At 34.7% G+C, this 24923-nt stretch overlaps 1 protein-coding gene across 1 annotated transcript in view; it reads right to left on the bottom strand.

Annotated features, from left to right (window-relative positions):
* LOC149795044 (protein mono-ADP-ribosyltransferase PARP14-like) overlaps positions 1–24923 on the bottom strand; it is a 155550-nt gene that overhangs the window by 60602 nt on the left and 70025 nt on the right. Inside the window, exons 12-15 of the mRNA XM_089964724.1 lie at positions 21987–22208; positions 14215–14308; positions 7398–7553; positions 6077–6142 (exon numbers count right to left, since the gene is read on the bottom strand). Of these exons, the coding sequence (XP_089820850.1) occupies positions 6077–6142; positions 7398–7553; positions 14215–14308; positions 21987–22208 (538 nt within the window). The remainder of the gene's footprint in view (positions 1–6076; positions 6143–7397; positions 7554–14214; positions 14309–21986; positions 22209–24923) is intronic.

Raw genomic sequence — 24923 nt, 5'->3', positions numbered from 1 at the left:
AACATAAAGTTAATCTTAATACATCATATACATATATACAAACAGATATACATAAATACATACATACATACATACATACATACATTATGTGACAGATCATAAAAGACAGGATGAAATAATTACAAAACAAAAACAAGAGTCCCTGAAAGATACCAATGCTCTAAAATTTCTTGAAATTGATGATAAGACCATTTCTTTCTTTTAACTGTTGAGTGTTGAAACCCTCTCTGATATTCTTCACCACATTCAAAATGAGTAGCTGTAACAACATTTCAAAGATGGCTGCCATGGTGGCCATACTGGACATCAGATTGACACTATTTTAATTTAGGACCAACTAGACATCATAAGAAGTCTTTTAGTGAATATCCCATACTGATATATCATCCACTGAGGAGGAGTGATAACACATTTTCAAGGTGGCTGCTGTGGTGGCCATATTGTACAACAGATCAGTGACATTTTCATTTAGGTTAAACTAGACATCATAAGAAGTCATTCAGTGAAAACCCCATGTTGATATGACCATCTGTTCATGACGAGTAGTAATAATAAGATGACTGCCATGGTGACCACAGTGGATATCAGATTGACACCAATGACATTTTAGGCCTGACTAGACATTGTAGAAAGTCTTTTAGTGAAAGTTCTATGTTGATATGACCATCAATTTAGGACAACTGGGTATAAAACAATTTTAAGATGGCTACTGTGGTGGATGTATTGGACATTAGACCGGCAACATTTTCATTTAGGATCAGCTAGACATCATTAGAAGTCTTTAAGTGAAACTCCATGTTGATTTACCCATACATTCAAAAGGAGTAGCGATAACAGATTTTCATGCTGATTTTTGAAGACTTTTCCATATGATAGTAATGGAATTAAGAAGACAAAAAAACGTCTGTTGAACTTACTTTACTGACAATAATAGCCAACATGTTTGAAAAGCTCAACACAATCTTGATGCCCCCACCCAAAAATATTATATCAAAACAGCAAAAATCCCTAGAAGATACTAAGCTTTACTGAAGAATAAATTTCCAATAATTGAAGATCAGTTCTTCCTTTTAACAGCTGATTGTTGAAACCATCTCTGATAATTACGAGCAAATGTATGAATTTTGAAGCAACCACTGTGGCAGCCATAAGTGGATATAAAATTTGCAAAACATCATCAAGGACCGACTAGTCATTTCGCAGAGACCCAATGTTAATATCAACATCATATCATAAGAAGTCATGTAGTTACAACCCTATCTGCATACTACTATCCCTACAGGAAGAGTAGCAATAATACCATTTTAAAAATGGCCACCATGGCAGACATATTGTAAGTCAGATTAGCACCATGTTAATTTAGAACCAACTAGATGTCATTAGAAGTTTTCTGATGATTTCTGCTGAGAAGTAGTGCTAAGATTTTCAAGATAGCAGCCATGAGGGTCATATTGGATGCCAGATAAGCACAACTTTCCTTTAGATCCAACTAGATATCATAAGACCTTTGGTGAAAACCCTATGTTAATATGACCATCCATCTAGGAGGAATAGTGACAACATCCTTTTCAAGAAGGCCACTATGGTGGCCATATTGGAGGGGAAAACTTTATTTGAGACCAACTAGTTATCATAAGAAGTCTTGCAGTGATTAGCCGATCTAGATAATACTTTCCTTTCATGAGGTGTAACAATAACAACTTTTCCAAGCTGGCTGCCATGGTGGATATATTGAATGGCAGATTGGCACCAATTTTATTTAGGATCAAGAAGATATTATAAGAAGGTATTCTTGTGAAAATCCAATGTCAGTATGACCATCCATTCTGGAGAAGGAGCAATAAAGAGATTCTCAAGATGGCCACTGTGTTGGTCATATTGTTTGTCCAAGTGGCAACATTTTCCTTTAGGACCAGCTAGACATAATAAGAAGTCTTCTGATAAAAGCCCATGGTTTTCTATTCAGGAAGAGTAGTGAAAAGATGCCATGATGGCCAGATTGGACATCAGTTTGGCATCATTTTCTTTTAGGGTCAAAACACACCACAAGTCTTTTGGTAAAAACTCCATGAAATTGGATGCCTAAGCAACCTGATTTGAATTTATGACCAGCCACACCATGGGATGAACATGTGTGTCAAGTTTCATGACAATATGCCAAGTAGTTACAGAATAGTAAATGTAACAAAAAACACTTGTGCTAATGGACAGACGGACAAAAGACATTAGACAGCAGGTCATTTTGCAATCTCATCTGGTCAACCACTAAAAGCTGTTAAAAAGATATTTGTTATACCAAAAAGATTAAGTGGAATTAATTCTCTATTTAAAGTATTCTTGCATAAATATGACCATTTCACTGCAAGTTTTATGAAATCAATAAATGGGCCAAAGCCGCTTACAAAAATCTTTATACTGATTCATAGACAGAAAATAACTGTTTACTCAAATTAAAAAATAAATTCAATAGTTACATCTATTAAAGGTATTTCTAAGCTAATCTAATCATTTTGTGATACACGATAATATGGCATAAAGTGAATGTGACTTTCAAACTAACATAATAATTTCTTTTTGTGGAGCCCATATTTTACTTAGGTAGCAAGTGAACAAAAGTCCATGAAGGGAATAATGCTCTACTGAGTGAAAAGAATTTCTATGAATCCACCACAAGTCCATTTAGTCTGAAATTCTCAAAGGAAGCACCAGGGCCGCATGCAGAAACTTTTCTGGGTGAAGGGGGCAAACATGGAGTGGTCAGTGAGCAAATTTGATGGATTTAGGCCTAAACATGTTTAAACATGAAATCGGTGGTGGGGGGAGCTAGTGCCCCTATCCCTTGCTCGCATGTGTGAGCGCCCATGGGATGCAACATTTCTCCCTTTGATACACTTTATTTTCCCCCAGGATATGCACCCTTTTCATATTCTGGTCATGCAGCTGTGAATAATGTTTAAACCTAGCCTTCTATTTTCTGAAGAAAAAAATCAGCTTTGTAGTGTGATATTAATTATTTCATCACAACAATATTCACAGGTGACAGAACATGGCTTCTGTGGATTGCATATGATATATCTATTTATGTAGGATTTTTTTGGAGAAATGAAAATGTACAGACAATGCTATAATTATGAGTTCTCTGCAAAATTTCAGGGGATATTATGAGATTGGGAGATAGGCTTAGAATGACCCCCAAAATTAGGAGATTTTTTCTCCCAGCATAAGAGTTGAGAGGTATGCTGTTGTTTTCTAAACAATTGCTAGAGATCACACTGATGTGTATACTGGCAACTTCCATACCCTTGAATACTCTCTTACAGGAGCTTGGGTGTCACTTCCCATAATTGGAAAGTGCTGTAGACCCCTCCTTGGAAAGGAGGCAGTCTCCCACTGATGTGATGGAGAAGCATGTCCATTCTTCCTGGCTCTGTAAGTATGATGGATCTCCATGAATCCCTAAATTACACTGAGCCAAAGATAAGAAACTGGACAACCAATACTTGCATACATACACAGTACTTGCTAAGACGGTGTGTGGGTCCCATGTGTTATGACTGTATTGACCCACACCTTAAGGCATTAATGGATTCTGAAAAGAAATACAAGAAATAATACAATAAACTAGAACAAATGAGCAAAAGCACCTTAGCACCTGTTATTAAATAGGGATGAAAAAACTTAAAACCCTCATATTCATTGACATAGGTCACACAAGAAAGCAAGGACAGTGGAGAAGAAACAAAATACAACACACAAACACACACTCACAAACGGATACATCTAACAGCAAAAATGCTGCAAGACATATTAAATGATAAAGCGTTGAGTGCCCAAGAGATGTGTAAAAGTGCACAAGGTCCACGGAAAAGGAAGACGATATTCCAAGTGTCAGAACTGGACTGAAGTTTCAGGCTGGGATCAAGTTATTTTTATTCCAGACCTCTAATTACTAATTGGAGGAAGGAACCATGTCTATGGACTGAATACTAGTGCCAAAAGATACAGGAAATAATAAATGCATGCCATTAAAGTTTGTCCTTTGAAGTTGTGCAAGATATAAATGACTTGATCAGACTGTAGAAACTGTTTGAAGGATGCCCAGTCCATCTTGGTTACAATGTCAACTGATGCATGAATTCTATTGATATAGGCAGCCAATAATGAAGCTTGAGGGTACAGAACTATGGGGCCAGTAGCTATCAAGCTTCTTCAATTGATGTGTGGAGGGCTGAATCATTGGATCAAGTAGAAAAGAGGAACCTTATGATTACATATTTTCCATGTCAGGAGCTTCAGACAGCAAGAAAGATTCCTGTGATTGTAGCAATGACCGGATGGTGGAAACAGGTAGATGATAAACATGGGGATGATAAACAAGGCTAGGAGTCCAGCCTTGTTGGGAAATCATAATCTTCAAATACTGCATTTGAGCATCATACAAATTTGGGATGGGTACCATATGTCAAAGAAGGAGAAATCATTTTAAGGCTTGATCATCACATCTGGTGCTTGCTGCACTGTGTTTCCATGACAGAGCAGGAGCTGAAAGGGCATGACCAGGTGTTGGACACTGCCTACACCTTTGACCAAAGACTAAGTTTGTCAGGAATATAGATCACTATATTGTGAACAAGTGGCACTGGAGATGATGGACAAAATTTGAGTCTAGCTGAAATCAGTCTCATGGCCTGATAGATGCTATAAAAGGGCAAACCATCACAGCAAGTATCCAAGTGTACATGTAGCATTAGGCTGTCCATACAGGCCACCATACAATGTTCTTTGTTCAGTGCTTGCATGACCAGCAGAGGGTTGTGGCAAAATGGATGATAAACAACATTGCAATTGTGTGTGCATGTGTGGTCCATCGTGGCAAAAGTGTCTGACCTTTTTATTTTGTGACAAATGCTTTGCCTCAAGTGACTCCAGCACTAAAATGTTTTCAAATGAGGTTGTGTGTGTAACTCAGACAGCATCCACATCCTTTGATGACTGATTTTTGGCTCTCTCCCTAAAGCCCAGAACAGCTGTTTGGCTAAAGTATCATCCATATGTCATTCACCTACTGAGCACATGCATGGTCAGAATGACACCTTGGGTGATTGTCTTCTAAGAGTTTAAACCATTTACCTGCCCCACATACAATGGCATAACAGGCAAAACCAGTTAAGTATTAAGCTAAGCTTTCTGTGATGTGATGTGATGTGATTTTTATTTTTAACATAGCTTTAACAATTTTTCAGTCATATTGTTACGATGTCTGCAATGTGGCAGTTTATAGTGATGTCTAGCACTGGGGCATCATGCCACAGACATGTAGCATGATGTCCCACCCAGTCACATTATCCTGACACCAGGCCAACCAGTCCTAACACTAACCTCTTAATGCTGAACGCCAAGCGAGGCAGCTGTTAGTACCATTTTTTAAGTCTCTGGTATAACTCGGCCGGGGATCGAACCCACAACCTCCCGCATCCAAGGCGGACGCTCTAACTACTAGGCCACCGGAGCGGTCTTTCTGTGATGAGGACATGAAGAAATGAAATAAATGCCTTAGAAAATTAGAGAAATTATCTAATTAGTGAGAATTTTTACTTAGAAATAATGCAATAAGATCAGATGCTGAGGTTTACTGCAAGTATTGTTAATTATCAGAACAGAGAATTATGATGGTGCAAGAGCAAACTTCAGTTACAAAATACATGGTGTATGTGTGTGTTTGTGTGTGCAGGCATGAGCTGAAACATTAAATGGTGACTGAGAGAATTTGGTGCCAATCACTCTGTCCAAAGGAAGGCCACTTTTGTCTAATTCCCATGTCAGATGAAATTTTAGCACACAATTAATAGCAATTTTATTGCTAAAACAAGTCAAAAGATACAGTTAACAAACTTTTTTGCCTGAGAGGGCCTCGTGTAATGCATCATAAGAAAACACTTTCAACAATAAATTCCACAAATAATTTCAACTCCCCTCCCCCAAATATAACAAAAACAAATATATTTTCCAGTGCTAAATATTCACATCTTTTTGTTGTATTATAAATGTTAATGCAAAGGTCTAAATTTCTCATTACCAAGTGTAGAGCACATCTTCTTTAGCTCAGTACCAGCTTTCTTCAAAATGGCTTGAGAAACACCACCTGTAAATTGCAAAGAGAAACTGATGTGAGCCTGACATCTCTCACCTAGAAAACATCTGTGCTTAACCCATTTCAGACAGGATACAATTTCAGCCATACTTTACCTTTTCATACAAGATAGAAATTTTATTATATGTTCACTGCATTCCATCAACCACATCATGGAAGTGTGCATTCAAATGTATGTCATTATTTTACATGTACTATTTTGAAAAGAAGGAAATAAAGGTAATAGGTACGCACATGCTATTGCATGCTTTAAAACTTTTAGTTAAAAACTAAGTTTTAACATGCTGACATCACAATGGTGATCAGTACAGAGAAAGGTAAGTGATGGCAATGATGTGCTTGCTGAATTAGTTGAATATATAGCCAATTTCATGAGGAAAATTTACATATTAGGCAGTTGGGATCAATAAATTTTTTTTAATCAAAATGAAATGAGTTGATCCTAACTGGTTATTGGAAAATTTATTTTTAAAATGCAGAGAACAATATGGCACTCTTACAAACCACACATTTTTTGGTAAATTTCAGCTCACAAGCAAGTTTGTTGGAGAGGTTGCATCTTATATGACGCAATTAGTAGAGAAAGCTGTTTATGCAGAAAGTAGGAGTGATGGGTCAATGGATGCCCATGGTAACAAAGGTATGAAACTGCATATGATTCAAGTGATAATGTTTGCTACAATGTCACACTGACCTGTATTTGCCTTTCTTATGAGCAATCTACTGTGAAATCTGGCAAGTGTCAATTTCATAGTTTGGACCCTATAGGTTGAAGTAGCTATGTATAGTGTAACAATATTCAATACAGTATTAAAAAGCACATCACAGTGAACTAATTTTCCATGTGTATGAAACTCATCAACAATGATCAGTAAAAGTTACTATATTCATGAATAGTTCCTTGTGACCTACTTTGAGTTGTTATGTGACTTCCAGAGACAAATCCACATGCAAATTTGAAATTATAGATGTAAATGTGTTATATACTGAGGTTAAGGACCATGGAAGAAGAAAAGAAAATGAGTGATTTGGCAATGTTATTTGAATAGTTTTCATTCTTTTGCACACTACTGAGATACAAATTCTCTAAATAAACCAGTTATGAGCAATATTCACAACCAAAAATCCATTATCAAACAATATTACTTGTGTAATATGGATGTATGCAAACTCTTTTAGGATGCATTAAATGACATTGTTCTAAATGTTACATTCTGCTTCCCATCTTCATAACTATATACTGTACCTTCTAAGCCTACGGAAGCATCACTGGGATTGACAATAGCATCAGCATTAAATGTTGTAATATCTCCAGGTATTATTTTCACCTGAGGCACCTGTATAAATTCAGAGGATTGTGGATTGCTTGTAGCAGTGAAACTATCACTATATACTTGCTTGCCTGCAAAATAGTAAGATAAATCAATAATTTAATGGCATGAACATAAACATTTTAACTATAATATATTCAACCATAACTTAGCTCACCTATTTGAAGCTCTTAAAACTGAATTAAATGCACTGTAAACATTACTTTATCACACAAAAAATAAATTTATACAAAGGGATACTGACAGCAAAATCTTGGGCCCTGTGACATGACATAAAAAGAATACAAAAGATTCTTTTTTACTGTATCCAATATATGTAATATAATGAATTGATTGAATGCAGATAATATTTTCGTTTTTCTTTAATTTTTAAATCAGTGTTTTTACTGTCAGCTTCAAAATGAGTTTCATGTTTCATCCAGACTTAATATGGTAAAAGGCTCTGAGTAACCCTGAAAAGACAACCAGTATGACCACTAACAAAAGCATAGTTTATGCATCAACAAGTTACCTTGATTAATTACTGTGGCAGATGAACAGTCAATAATATGGAAAATTTACCATTTAATACAAATATTTATTCCAAGGAAAAGGCTTCTATGCAGATCAAGACTTGTATAAAATGGAACAATCCATGTGGTCCTGATCTAAATATCACAATCCCCTACTTTGGTGTAAGAATGTAGTGTTAACAGAGATGCATGCCATTGCCAAGTTTTATGATATGAAAATAAACAGCACCAAAAAAAGTGAAGTTTAAGCAAAATTATAAAACAAAGTCACCAAAACATGACTTATAAATCACATAGACCTCTTATGACAACATGGGATGTAGTACTTAACAAGATAAATCTCCTCACAACTTTTACAGTTCAAGGCAAAATCTAAGATTCAACATTCAAATACATGTACTTTATTAGTAGAAAAGTTTCACATCAAAAGTACACAAAGCAATAATATAGTGCACCTAATTATGTAGAATAATAATTGCATACCACTAAAAGAAGAATAGATTCTAAATTTATGTCAAATACAATTTCATCATTCGACTATAATGAGAATCATAAACAGCCATTTGATAAGCCATTTGATAATACAGTCCTTATTAGTTCATATAATTGTTGATGTAAGTTTTGTTATGAGAAGGAATAGTGACAAAAAGATATTTGAAATGGCTGCATGGTGCCATATTGGGTGTCAGATAAGCACCATATTCAGCTAGGATCCACTTGATATCAGTCTTCTGGGGAATACCCCATGTCCATATGACTTTCTGTTTATAACCAGAGTGTCTGGATGGCTATACTGAATGTTAGAACAGCACAGTTTTTATTTTGGACCAACTAGATATCATAACAAGTATTCTTCTTAAAGAACAGATGGCAATATGGTTTTCCATCTAGGAGAAGTACTGATAACAAGTTTTTCAAGATCACTGACACCATGGTATGGCAGCCATAATGGATGTCAGATCAGCATGATTTTCATTTAAGATCAACAAGACACCATAAGAATTTTTCAGGGAAAATCCCAAGCTGATATGATTTTCCATTCAGAAGCAGTAGTGACTTAAAGATTTTCAATATGGTTGCCATTGTGGTCATGATGGATATCAGATCAACAGCATTTTCATTTAGGACTAAACAGACATCATAATCAGTCTTTCAGTGAAAACCATATGCTGATATGACCATCCACTCAGGAGGTATTGTGATAACAATATTCTCCATATAGCCACCATGATGTCTGACACCACTCATTTCAGTACTATGCAGACATCATATTAAGTTGAAACATTCCTCCATTAAGAAGCAGCAAGAAGACTTTTCAGATGGCCAGTTTGGCAGTGATACTGAATATCCAAATGGCACAATTTTCCTTTAGGACTAATAATATATCATAAGATGTCTTCTTGCGAATCCCCAAATCAATATGACTTTTCATTCAGGAGGAACAGTGATAAAAAGATTTTAAAGATGGCCTACTTAATGTCTGCAAGATCATCATTTTCATTTAAGAACAAGTAGACCTTTGGATAAATGTTTGTATAAAATTTCATGGCAATTTTCCATGTAGGCAGACGACAGAAAACAGATCATCCCTTAAGATCCTGGTCTATAAGCAGTAGAACTAAAAATAAGGTGCAAAAAGTGCTTTGATTACATATTTTATACTACAAGCTAGATTTTAAAATGTTTTAAACATAAATGACACAAACGATAATTTATTTTTTGACACTTGAAAACAAGTCTGACTAACATAAAGTTTAATATGTGGTTATGTACATGTTTATGTATATTACATATACATTTTACTATGCTAATAAATGTTTTCATATCTATGATGAATTATTAATATCAAAATACTTTTTCAGTTACTTTAAACTTGTATGGTTTCTGACATTTTCTTGTGTTGTATTATGTTAATTGCCACAATGTTCAACTTGGCTACTGTTTGTATTTTGGTATCATTTAACTAAGTGACAAATGACTTGCTACGAGAATCAAGCAAAGAACTTAACAACAGTACTATCCAGTCTCTAGTGAGTGTAAAGTTGAATACTAACAACACTTGCATTACATTCAAACCCCTTACTGAACTATTGTGAGCAGCACAGTCTGCATCTAATTAAGCATTTTCTGGCCATCCAATGGATTTTAAAAACAGAAAGTCGATGTATGTTTTTATTTAATGTAAGTGTTCCTGTGATTATGCAAGTATTTGCACATATGTATAATGTGTATGGAGATGAAATTTGACAATACTAAATCTACTAACTATTTCTTTCTTTGTATGTGCATTAAATGCTTGAAAGAAAACAGACAAGTTATATTTTCTTTTATTCAGATTTGAATTTCCAATCAATGTTCTATAGGTTTATCTGAAAAGAGAGTTTATTCTCAATTGGACCACCTCACTTTTTGGTATCATGTGTACTGATCCCATTGGGACCTAAAAACACATATTTAGTCTAAAAAATGCCCCAAACACTGTGTGGGAATATGGTAGGTATGAATCAAACCATGATCTGCAAGTCATGACACTCCTCTCAGCTTTGTTCATTTGTATATTTCAGAAAACACTGTCACATATTTATTTTTAGAAAACAGTGTCACGAATTTATTTTATGTCACATGATAGCTGTCATACATGTAGTTTTAAGAGTTTCACTTAGTTTCAAATACTGAGTTGCCAATTTTTAAACACCAACTGCAAAGCATCTAATTTATTTCATTTGTTTCCAGCCATGGTAATTTATTCCAGTGTTCTATGTCTGTCCCAGCAATCTTTTATTGATTGTCTTGCAAATCCCTCCACTGTAGTTGAAATTGTGAGGAAAGGAAATGGGTGTCATTGGTGGCTTGATTGCAGATTTCATCAATCTGATCATTAAAGTGGAGATTAGATTATGAAGGTTGTGAGCATAGCTTGGCCATTATATTTGTCTTCAAGAGAGGTAATGAGCACTACATCTTGTTCCACCAGTTGTAAGTTCATAGCTGCTGTTATGGCATTAGCTAGAGTACATTAGGCCACTCTGTGTAAGAAATGGGTGATTAGAAAAACAGACTCTGATGCATATCCTGTGGGATTCGGGGTAAGAGAAGATATGCCATGTTTCATGAAAGAACATGAAAGATACTAGACCCAATATTAAGCCCATGGCCACAACATTGTGCATCAACTGATGTCTATTGTTAAAAATTTCCAGTCTATGCATACTGAGGATTGCTTTATCCTTTCCAAAACTATGATATTCTGCTGAATACCTGGTATTTAAATTGTAAACTAGAGTGTGGAACTTATAGAAAGCTGACTAAAGTTTGAGGGAAGGTGTCTGTGAAAAGAGTCAGTTGACACTTATGACTTGTAACTGAAGATGCATGCAGCCCAGAATGTTAGTAACTCTGCAAGACTGTGGAATGTTAGTAACTCTGCCAGACTGGAATGTCAGTAACTCTGCCAGACTGTGAAGTATTTGAAAGTAGGTTCCTCCTTTAGTTAATAATCAAGTGATGCCAAAACTGTAGACCAGGCAGTTGTTGTGGAAGGAAGACAGAACTCTGATGGAAGTAACTGGAAAACTTCTTCAATCCATGTATGTAAGGCAAAGTATTCATACGTCATAGTAAGATCTAACAATGACGAGGGGATTTGAGAGCAAGTTCATTGTCTTTGGATAAAGGTGGCAAAGGTGATATCTCTTTTTGCTTCCTGCAAAGTAGCTACAGAAGAATATTAAGGAGGATGCCTCACTACATTTGCAGCAGGTCTGGAGTTAGATATGGTTACTTAAAAGCTGTTGCTAAGTATAGGCTCCCTGTAACTGGTAAAGGCTTGAGGAGAAGTGAAGCGACATCTCTTGGATACTGAGGTACCAAGCTGGGCATCATAACAGGAAGTGCCTAGTGGATTATATAGGTTAGACCGATCTATAAGAGTGCCTGTACAAGCTGGGTTCATGAAATCAGGTTTTGGATACTGAGACATCAAGCTGTTCATCATAATAGGAAGTCCCTAGTGGCACTGTGCAAGTTAGACTGATCCATGAGCGTGCCTGTATAAACTGGGTTCATGCAACTGGAAAAAGCTTATTATTCTGGTGTCTAATATCATGATTGTGGCCCATTGTTGTTGTTGTTGTCATTGTTGTAGGGTTTAATGCCATTTTTCAGCACACGATAGGCTATACATGGTGGCCAGTATTAATGGTGGAGGATGAACCCGGGAAATCCCAGGAAAGAACCACCAACCCTCGAGAAGCTACTGGCAAGCTTTCTCACATACCCACATTGGTCGAATCCGAGACTCGAACCTATGCAGACAGAGGTGAGATGGCAGTATTCCGTAATGGAGAATGTTTTAGACCATTCGGCCACTCAGGGCCCCTTGGCCCATTGTAATCAGAGGTATATGATGTTATCTGTTAGTGAAGGAACAGGGTAATCTTGATTGTCATGATGTCCAGTTCTTATGATTGGGATATGGGATATTGATCCATGTAGCCATTCTGTAAAACTAACATGTGTATGATGGTGACTGAGAGTGCCGTTTCCTCAGCAAGTGATATAGTTATAACTATGAAGCAGACATAAGGACTAAACATTGCATAAAAAACTGTATGTATCCGACGATGGCAGAAAATATACAGCAATAAAACTGAGTTCTCTATAGAATACAACACATAAGCATATAAAACTGCATTAAAGCATGATTATTATTACTAAGTGGATGCTATAATATCAATTGTAAGACAATATTATCTGTAGAAAAGGTCAAATGATGCCCTATACAGGTAAAATCAGTACAGTGTCATGTATATAACTACAAAGTGGATGCTAGATGTTGAAAAAAGAAAGAACAGAAGAGTTGGAAAATTGTAGATGGAGTATACTTCCCTTGAACAAGAACACTCCTCCAACTTGCTTTAAGGTAGAAAACATTCAAATTGCTTCTATGTGGATTGTGAGACCTCTCTATCTATTGACAGCATGATACATGGCACGAATGTTAATGGTAACTGAAGAAGTCATGGAATTTGGTGTCATTCTCTGTATCAAGGGACGATTACTCCATTTAACCTCTCGTGGGCTGATAACTATTAGCTTCTTAGCTTAAAAGTTTTTGCCTGGAAAGGCTGGATTTGTGAAGTAGCAGTAGTTCTCCAAGTGTATTGGCTAATGTATTTGATGAATGTGATGTGATACACAACTACACAAAGATACCATATGTGCTGTGAGTGGCAACCAGCATGTTTACATAAAAAAATATGTCCAAGAAATAATAGTGCATTCTTCATGAAAAAATATGTACATTTCTTATTTTTGCAAGACTTTGCCTGTATATAATTTAAAATTTTGTGTGAAATATTACATTTGGGGGGTGTCATGATTGTGACTGTTGTAGACGCAATCCTGTTAATGTGCATCAATCTCCTTTATCGTCAAACTCATTTGAGATCATGATAATATAAGGCCATATCAAAACTTTGACCAAAATCTATCTGGAATATGGCCTCCAGAGAATCAATAGACCCAGGTTATCAGACACTCCATTCATGTGCTGGATCTTGCTTTTTACAAAATATATCTAACATCAGGATGATACATGCCCATGTATTCCAAGACTGATTAAACATTATTGGAAATATAACTTCCAGAGTGGTCAAAACTCAGCCAGTAAGATAAGTTCACTTCATTAGTATGCATGAATTTCACTCAGTAACAAACTAGTTAGAGATTCTGATAATACAAGCTTATATTCCAAGTTTGATCATTCAGTCCAGAAACATGACATTCAGAGTAGTAACAAGCTCAGTCAGTCATATACAAGATCATCTCATTCATATCCATGAATGCCACTTATTATCAAACTCATATGAGAATTCGCTTATATGCTTTTATTCAAAGTTTGATCAGAATCAGATTAGAAATTAAATATGGCCTCCAATGTGGATAAAAAGCTATGATGGCCTTCAGTGTGGTAAAAAGCTAACCCATCACATCATTAGTATGCATATATCTCATTCATTATTGAATTCATCCAAGATCTTGATGACTTAAAACCATGTTCCAAGTTTGATCAAACTTGGATCAGAAATAATGCTTCTTCAGTGATAATGAGCAATTGTTAATGGACCAGTAGATGATGGAGGCATGGCCATTATCATAAGCTTTTTGGTCTGATGATTTGCAAAGTACCAGATTCATAATACTGGATAAATTGTCTTACCTTGTCCTTGTTTCTTTTGATATTTTGCTCTTCCATCCTGTTTACTGGGTGAAGATAATCGATTCTGAAATTCCTTTTGTTCCTTCTCAAAAACCTGACATAAATAAATTTAACACAGACTAAATACATTTCTGAGAGTTTTTAATTTTTATTAATATCAATTTTTGATTATAATTTCTATTGTAACTAAACATTATCTACGAAAAAAAACTAGTGACAATGGTTAATAGTATACATATGAGCTTTTCTCTGTAAATCCCTATCCGAAAAAAGTTTTGACCCTGTAGTCATAAAAATTTTCATACACAAAAACTGACCTTGTGCCCAACAGTTTTAATATTTTATTATAAACCTTTATTCAAAGAGTCTTTAGAACTATTTAATTTCTGGGATTAACTAATGCACCAAAACTATTACAGTTAATTCAATAGCTGCCATCACAAATCATTATGCTTTCTAAACTCAATAGGGTGATTTTTTACTACCAATCCTTATGCTTTCTAAACTCAATAGGGTGATTTTTTACTACAAATCCTTATGCTTTCTAAACTCAATAGGGTGATTTTTTACTACCAATTTACCTGTACAGATAGTAGGCAAATACTCTGACCTTTCCCACCCCAGTTTTGATATTTTTGATTCATGTTGGGGTATGAGGTAAGAATTTATGTCAGGGCATAGTAAAACCACTTATCCTCTCAACCTAACCGAGTAAACATTGGGTTGAGTAAAGTTTACCAAACATTACTATATGCTTGTCCCTGGGACAAGTAGATGCAGATTTGCACCTTTGAGAATAAAACTGAATGCATTTCCATCCTTAATAAATCCTGAAGCTCACATAGCTATACATCTGACATGCATCAATAATAAATAACATTAGCATATTTATCTACTTGTTGATAATGAAATGAATAAGTATTGTGAATATATTCTATTGCTGTTTTTGATTTCTAAATGGTGTTCACATTTACACTGACACTTTGCAGTAATTTAGGTATCATTGTCACATGGAGAAAGTTTTCCCTTCAATGAGCTATATACATATTTGTGAGTCAGATATCTGAGAAGTTAAGAGACAAAAATGTTCAAATTTGTGTGATTTTTCATCTTGTCAGGCAATGTTACAGTTGCAGTAGGTAAATGGTATTTTCAAGACTCAATCATTATTCATAAATTGTCAAAGCAAAGGGAAGATGCAAGCAGATATTTCAGTAAGTATGTATTTTATTTGCACAAGACAAATTTTGCCAACTTGCATTTTAAATGAATATTTTAAGTGTCTCACTCAATTCCCACCCACTTTCATTCAACGCATGCTGTTATAATCTATTATAAAGCAGACAATGTCAAAACAGCTGAATGGTCAAAATCTAGTCGGGGTCATTACTGAGAAATATTTGAATTTTTGACCAATAAGAAATCTTCCTTTTATGGCACTCATGTGTAGCACTCTCCGAACTGGAGGTTTGACCAAAATGAACCATTTAGTACAAAAGTTGGTGGAAACTGAGATGATTGGTATTCTTTCAAATGCAAGTTACTGACATTTTTCAATTCTTGAATTACAAGCTTTGTCTCTTTCTACATGTTTATTTAACAAGCCATGTATTAGAACATATTTTCATGAATCTGATCCATATTTTTTCCTGAGCCAGGCAATATGTCTGATTGAAAAGGCCATGCAACTCCAGACCTCAAGAGCCCAGAAATGAATTTATAAGCTTCATTATCTTTGTACCCTAAGTACAAACCCCACCCCCATATTTTGGTCACGGAACCAGATCTAAAGTTACAATAAAAACCTTCTGGGGATTTTTTTCTTCTTTAAGTCACAATGACCTTGATCATTAATATTTCGCTAACCTTTTCTCCACCCAATCAGCATGCTTCTTTCTTGCTCCAAGGGCAAGCCATCCAGATTTGTGATTCTGTGATTAAAATTCAAGTTATTGTGCAGGAACCTTTTTTATGCCTCCAATCACATGATCTAACTATAACAAAGCAATCTTTTCAGCTCAATACATATGTCGGAGAAATGCAGCTTTAAAAATTATTTGTACATCCAAAATACATAAGGAATTAATTGAACATTTTCAAAATGGTGACCCTCGGTCTCCCCTCCTTTATTGGAGTTTGTTGAATTCATAAAATAAAAAGATCTCTGTTTTCTTTTAACAACAGTTTGCTGTAAATTCATGTAAATTTAACATTATTTAGGTATCAAAACTGGAGAGATTCTTCTTCAAACTCGAGCAATTTGCTCATATAAAAACATATCCCCACATCTCCTACATTCTGGACTAATCCTATGATGGAGACAGGTCTATATATAGCAAACATTAAACATTCCAGACAACAGTGAGTACATGCACCAATCAACATGCATGTTTTCTGTTGATGAATACAATGTGTATTAAGTTTCAAAATAAATGACAACTGCAAGAGTAGTTGTATTCACAGAATTCTGTCATATACAGTGAAACTCCACTATAACATGCTATAGATACAGCAAGGCTGTGGCATGGCTCCTGAATATTTATAGTAATTTTACCAATTTCTTTAAGTGCTACCAAGCTTTTGTAAAACAAATACAAGTGTTTAATTTAATAATTTGGCAAGCTGTTTTGTAATCTTGAAGAAAACAAAAATATCCTATGACAGTGTCTAATTCTTGCAAATCTTTAAAAGATGCTAGCTAATTAAAAAAGCTGACAATTATTAATCTAATCATTATTGAACCATCAACAATAATGTCATTAAGTCTTCTTTGTGTTTGTCTTCAGTGAAACCCATGTACAATCATTGCTCACTCAAGGGTAAACAATTTTGCTGTTGTTGTTGTGGGCTTAATGCCATTTTGCAGCACACAATTAGCTATATACATGGCAGCCAGTATATTTGGTGGAGGAAGAACCCAGGAAAATCCAGGGAGAAACAGTTGACCAATGGGAAGGTACTAGCACACATCCACATGATCCGAGCCTGAGACTTGAATTCACACAGGCAAAGGTGTGATGGCAGTGATCAGTAAAGGTGAGTGCTTTAGACCACTTTGCCACCCGAGGGCCCCACAGTTATGCCAATAGGTTTTACTCCATCACATCCAAGTACCAAACAAAGTCACCATGGTGGTCAGAAAAGTTTCTCACCTGAATTTATCAATCAATTAATTTACCTACCTACTTAAGATGAAATAAGAGACCACCAACATCTGCTCAATCAAATATCACTCACACCTGTTGAAACAAGTTTATCGCCCAAATCATATTGCTATGATGTCTAGTGTGGCAATTTATAGTGATGTTTAGAACTTGGGCATCATGCCACTACAAATAGCATCATGTCGCACCCAGTCATGTTTATTTTACATCAGGCCAACCAACCCTAACACTAACCTCTTAATGCTGAGTGTCAATTGAGGTAGCTGCTAGTAACATTTTGATAAGACTATGGTACAACTCAGCCGGGGTTTGAACCTGTGGCCTCCCACATCCAAGGATGCTAACTAGCGGGCCTAACAAACTCAAATGACTTTACCTTAAGTCACACCTGCATAGAAACTGCCAGTATCGCATTCATTATTAGTTTAATCTACTGGTACTTACCATGTGTGTCGCTAGTTATGTGACATCCCAAATCTCACAACCTACATGTCCATGACATCAGAGATCCAATGGTTATGTGATACCATTAAAAAAAACTTTCTAATACTGTTGTACAAATATTTTAAAAATATTAAATGAAAATCAAAAATATTTGTCAAAAAATTAAAGGACACAAGTTATACTGAGAATAACAAGAAAACCTTTCACTGTTGTACCAACCTGGAGAAACCCAATTCAGCAAGAAGACAGAACATGTCATTGTGGTAGTCACATTACACCAACTCAAACATCACTGACATGTGCTCTCTGCTTGCATGGGTGAGAATGGTTAAAGGAAACTTGGACTAACTTTGGACTGTCCAGCAAATATACATGATTTGTTGCATAACATAGCAATGTATATTAACAAGGAATTAAGCTTTTGAATGGAATTTAGCCCAAAAAGTATCAACAGTATGCATTTTTGTGTATAATTTTGACAAAATTACAATTATGGATACAATGAGATCAGCTGGTGAGTACATGTACCATTATGCTTCAGGTGTCTGAATATTCTTTTTCATGTACATATCTGTACCAATGAATGGTTCTCAGCTGAAAAATTCATATCAAATATGTAATAAATATTTAAAGAAATTTCTCATTTATATGCATCAAGTTGGTAACTGCATCACTTAATTTTATAGCTATGCACCCTCACCACCACCCCCATCTTGTACAGCTAAACAGATAGACATAAAATATTTTCTCAGTTAACTGACTTGATTGGATGAGGCACACTTTAGTACGTAGTACAGTGGCACCTTACGGACCCCAAATATTTTATTATAGTGGTGTTTGACTGTATTGCATTCAGCTGTAAGTCAAAGAGGGCAATAATTCTGCCCCAAATTGCACAAGTATAATAATTTGCCAGTATGTGTATCATTAGCTCAAGACCATGATATGCACCAAATTTTTCTTTGTAATTCACTAAAGTATTCTGTGTGAGATAAGTGGTGTATGAGTGGTGTATGAGTGGTGTATATAAGATTCTGTCTTATACGGCATTCAGATGCATGATAAAAAGGGCAATAACTCTCCCCAAAATTGTGAGAGCACACTGATTTGTCAATATGCAAACCTTCAGATGATGTACAAGGTCTCATAACAATCTGTTGAAATCTGTCCGACTAATCACATCCTCAATCTACTTCCTCACATTACATTCAGCTCAAAGCTGAAAAGAACAATAATTCTAATACAAACTTCTGGGCCAAAGTAATTTTTAATATGTTTAGCTTCTGAGGATGATCATGATATGTACAATAAGTCACCTGGCACTCCTTTGAAAATGTCAGACTAGTAACATTCTCAATATTGTGGCATACACTACATTTAGGTCAAAGTAAAAAAGAGCAATGGATTCTTTCAACATCTTCAGCCAAAATAATATTTATAAACATTAGTTTTATTCAAAAATTATCTTTATCTTTTCTTCTCACATTTTCCATCATTTTTCACCTATTTACAACCTTGTTGACTGGTTTCATATAATCTGGTTTCTGTTTATCACCTGAAGAAACTATATTAGTATACTATTCAATCATATTTGTGCTTATTTATTATTCCCCAAAGTTTTATTCAACAAAATTCTGATGTTACAGAATTTTTTCAACATAGTTTGTAATACAGAAATTTTTAAAAAATTTGTAACGAATATGAAATGGCTCACATTTCTTTGGAAACCAGCCCAAATCAGCAGTGTAGAGTGATTCTTAACATTCATCCCTAATGATAAAACTTCAATGTGGTTTATGTAGAACATCCTGGTTTCAGAAAGTTTTTGCAATCTGATCATGCAGCAGATATCTCAATATGGGCCTAAATGCTAACAGCAAGAAAGCTGCTGGAACAAAACCACCTAAAAATAGTATTTCTTGCTATTCATCATTGTTCAACACAACTTTGGCAGTGCATGCATCCCTGACTGAGGAATGAACACTGTCACAAGGCAAAATGAACTGGAAGCAGAAAAGTAGGTCACAGTGACCTATTTTGGCTGGAAAAATTCTTGCTTCAAAAATTGGAGTCAAGAGCCAATACTTAACAAATAACAAATCACCAGAAAACAAAATTATTGGTTAGTCATAAAAGCTGGCTTTGTTGGTGAGACAAACCCAACTTTATAATGACATACAAATGGGTGCAGCTTTTTTCCATGCAAAATACCAATGGAAGAGAGGAATATTATGACTAACCATGTAATTTGTGTTATTTATCTATACCATGATGAGCTTTATGAAACAAATAATACTAGAAGTCCTTTGAAGATTGTGATGCTCAACTGTCTGATGAGAATTTCCATGAATTCTGTATTTCTTCCTTCTAACTGCTCAGTGTTGAAACAGACTCCAATTTTCATGAGCAAAAAGCTTTTCAAATTAGCTGATGTGGTGTCCATAACATCATTTCACCAAAACAAACTGGACACAATTGGAAGTCATTTGGTAGAAAATCTATATTGATATGACCATCCATTCAGAAGACTTAGTGACAAGATTTCCAATATGTTCATTGTGGCACACATATCTGTGGTCACATGAAAGTCTTCTGCTGAAAATTTCATGTTGATATGACTTTTCATTAGGTGGAGCAACAATAACAAGATTCTTAGGATGACTGATTTGGTGGCCAAACTGGATATCAGATCAGCACCATTTTCATTGGGTCCAACTATGACATGACAGGTCTTCTGGTGAAAATCCAATGCTAATATGACTTTCATCTAAGAGAAGTGGATTTAAGAGTGGCCATATTGGATATCAGCTCGGCACAATTTTTATTTAAGACCAGTCTGATACCATAAGAAGTCTTCAGGTGAAACCACAATGATTATATGATTTTCGATTAAGGTGGAGAGGCAATAACAAGATTTTGAAGACAGCTGCTTTAGTGGACATATTAAATGTCAGATTGGCACTATTTTCATTTAGGATAAACAAGACATTGTAAGAAGTCTTTAAGTGAAAACCCCTTGTTTATATGACCATCTGTTCAGGTGGTGTAAAATCAAGATTTACAAGATCATCATGATTGTATTGACCATATTGAATGTCTGGATGGTACCATTTTCAATTTAGGACCAACCGCACATCACAAGAAGTCTTTTAGTGAAGCCCTCATGCTGATATGACAATCCATTCAGGTTTCAGTTTTTGCAGCACTGTAGCACAAGAGTTACTATATGGTGTGAACTGAAGTTCAAGCTCATAAAATGTAAAAATAGATTGCATAAATATTTAGGAGGATAAATTCTTTCAAATAAATATAATCATGAAGTACAAGAAGATATGATCCACATTTCTTTTAATTAACTGCATTCCCTCAAAACATCCATAATTACGAAAAGTGGTATAACATCTTAAAGTTCCTTCATGCAGTTTACATCAAAATACTTGTGATGAAACTGACACAGTCCATTTAGAAGTAATAATAACAAGATTTTCAAGATGACAACTGTGGTGGCTATACTGGATGTTCATGCTGAATGATTTTCATTTAAGAACAAATAAATATTATAAAACATTTTTTGACTGAAGCTCAATTTTGATATGGCTTTCAATTGAGAAGGATTTGTGATAACAAGATAATCATGATGACCACCAAGTAGCCATGATAATAAGTCTTTCAGTGAACCCCCTCATTCTTATCTGATTATCCATTCAGGAGGAGGAGCAATAACAAGATTTTCAAGATGGCAGCTGTAGTGGCCATATTGGATGTTTCAGCAGCACGATTGTCATTTTGAAACAACTAGACTTTGGGATGAATGTATCTGTAAAGTTCCATGGCAATCCTCCAAGTAGTTTCAGCAGAGTAATGATAACTGATGGATAGACATCAACATATGGACAACAGGCCATTCCATAAGTTACTCTGGTCTATGACCAGTAGAGGCAAAAAATGGGTGTGATCTAAAACGACATCATAATAACTTAAACTCAATACATCTTAAATGCCAATCTCACACATATTATAAAATATTATCTGGATGTCTGATTGCTTTCAAAATTCTAAGCACACAAGACCAATATTTTCAATAATTAGACCCTGATTTTTAGACGGGTGGGTGGGCATGATAATATTAATCTAAATTCTAAAGAAATGTCAAGCATGATATACCCTCAGAGTTTCCAAATCCTTCTGATAGACCACAATAAGAACAGCAACCAGGGATGTGTCTGCATTCTTTGTAAAGAAGTCTGAGACAGTGCTAAACATTTCCTTTGCAACCACATCCTTTGGATATTTGAGAGTTCCAGTTCCAAGGGCTGGGAAAGCAATGGATGTCATCTTCATTCTATCTGCTTCACTTAAACAGTTTTTCATGAATGTTTTCAGAATCTGAAATAAAATGACATTACATCAATCAACAATTATAAAAATATTAGAATGACAAAGCTGACAACAACAAATAAAGTATGAGTTTAACATTTTTGACTCAGCCAATCAGCTGGAAGGTCATCTCATTACAATGCATGGGTCTCACTCATTATTAAACTCATCTGAGATCTTGAGGATATAACTATGATAACCATATATCCCATGTTTGATCAAAGTCAAATCAGAAATCTTGCTTCCAGATTGGTTAACAAGATCAGCCAATCAGATGCAAGATTACCTCATGAATAACTGTGGAGCCCACATTTGTTGATTGGATCTTGATGATATAAACCTATTTTGCAAGTTTGAACAAAATTAAATCAGAAATACAGCTTCAGGAGGGGTAACAAGCTTGGTCAATCTATGTGCAAGATTGTCTCATTAGTATGAACAGATCTTGCTCATTATCAAACCTATCTGAGCTCCAAAAAAGATATATTTCAAGTTTGATCTAAAATGGCTAATATGGTTAGTCAATAAAGTGCAAGATCACCTCGTTATTTTTTTGTGGTAAAGTTATATTAATAAACAAGTACAAAGAATACTTTGTATTTTCAATGATATACAGTATGCATATACTGTGTGTGTGTATATATATATATATATATATATATATATATATATATATATATATATATATATATATAGAGAGAGAGAGAGAGAGAGAGAGAAATAGATATATGTATATATTGCCAAAAATGATTATAGATGCTTAAAATATTTTATCTGACCTATGCAAGCCAAAAAACTTTGAATACAATTTTTAATTGTACGTGTATATACATTTTTATCAGAATTAAGAATATATTGATGCTCTCCATTTCTAGTAAATTTCTTATTTCAAATAATATGGTACTTCTAAAAAATTTAACTCAGTATGGCATTTGTCTCCAAGAACTGACCTAAAATTTATCAAATTATATTGTTTTTACACACAATGACATCCAAAAATTAAATGATGCAGAGCCACTTCAGCTTCATTACAAAATGTACACAGTGATGATTCTGAGATTTTCATTTTAAATATCTAATATTAGTTTAGAGAATCAATGGAGATCTTTGTATTAAAAACTCTTAAGTCCTGTATCCTAAGAAGTAGAGAAGGGAAGGAAAAATACTGATTCCCAAACTTTGTGTAAATTGAGTCCCATTCAGCTACCATTTGACATGTTTAAACTGGAAATCATTTTCTTTTCCACATATAGAACGAATTAGATGACTTCGCAATTTTATCCTGCTTAGTGAGAAGATTTATATTTTTATGTATTGGAGATACTAATTTCATTCTTAGCTAATTGTGACAGATATCTGTATCACCTATTAAATTATAATATAGTTTTATTTAAGTCATTTGGGTTTATGACATTTATATTTTATTTCTATAATTCAGTGGTTGGCTGATGCTATAGTAAAGTACATGTACAATATGTTGTGAGATTTTCATTCAGAAATTGAGGCCAATTGCCTAGGTCAAGTCAACAACTATTTTTGTCAAGTATGCCAAGCACTGAGTTTGAATGGAGATCATCAAAACATCACATGAAACTAGGAGTGCATTTGTCCTGGAGAAGTATCATGCATGCCCTAACTGTTTATTGGCTCAATGTTTTGAGATCAGACCAAGACTGCTGAGTTATTCCATATAATAACATTTAATGTTCACAAATATTTTAGTGATTCAGATTTTGTTGATTTGGTATGCATGTAGAGACTATATAAGAGAATGTAAGCACCACATATATTATTTGTCAGTTTGTGCCAGCTTTGTAAGAGAGAGGGGAAATCATAGTTTATTAATAATTGTTTGTTGGAATAGCAGAGTGGAAAACATTTAAACAGTCAATACTTATTGGATTATGTGAAATTATTCAAGGACTGAATATTTAAATAATTCTATCAGATTATTTGAAATTTTCAAGGACTTCAGTGATATTCTACTTTCATGGGATTATGTTGAAGTAAAATCATTTGGATTTAGATCTGTGATTCTTCAGTGGTGCTAGCAAGTTAGGACATAAATACTTTAAAACCTTCATTCGGAATACCTTTGAATAGTTTTTAGATTAGTGTGAAATTGATAGTAATAATTTAGGATACTCTAGGAATTCAAACACTGTAAGTTATTTTTAATTCTTTCACTTTGTTTGATTGTATATATTAGGGAAATATATTTGTTTTGGAAACATGAATGCTTGATGTGTTTACCTTGTCTTGTTACTTAAGTTTAGGTCCCTAGAGGTAACACAAAAATATTTTTCCAAGTTCCTAATATTGTGCAAAGAACACCATTAAATTCTACAAAAGTAATGATACAGTACTACCCATGTATCTCGACATCCTCAGGCCTAGGGTAATAATATCGACATAAATGGCTGTTGAGATAAGTGTTATAGTGGGGGCGGGATGAAAAAATATAAATTTAGCATATATATGTACATGAAAGTAGTCAGTAGGGGATAACTTTCCATTAGTGCATAAGATCTACACTTTGAGAAAATAAACAATTGAAAATTTAATTAAATGAAGACAAAAGACGAAACCAGTTTGAAAAACACTTGTATATTGACACCTTACGTTTGAGGTTACTCCAAGGGAAATAAAAAAATATCACCAAGTTTTGTATTAATTAAGCATAAAACTTGTACTTTTGTAAAACACTAACAATTCAATAATAGA

Source organism: Sinohyriopsis cumingii, chromosome 7 (genome assembly GCF_028554795.1).
Source record: "Sinohyriopsis cumingii isolate HCF-2022 chromosome 7, ASM2855479v2, whole genome shotgun sequence".
Taxonomy (NCBI): Eukaryota; Metazoa; Mollusca; class Bivalvia; order Unionida; family Unionidae; genus Sinohyriopsis; species Sinohyriopsis cumingii.
This window is presented reverse-complemented; position numbering and strand designations above follow the sequence as displayed.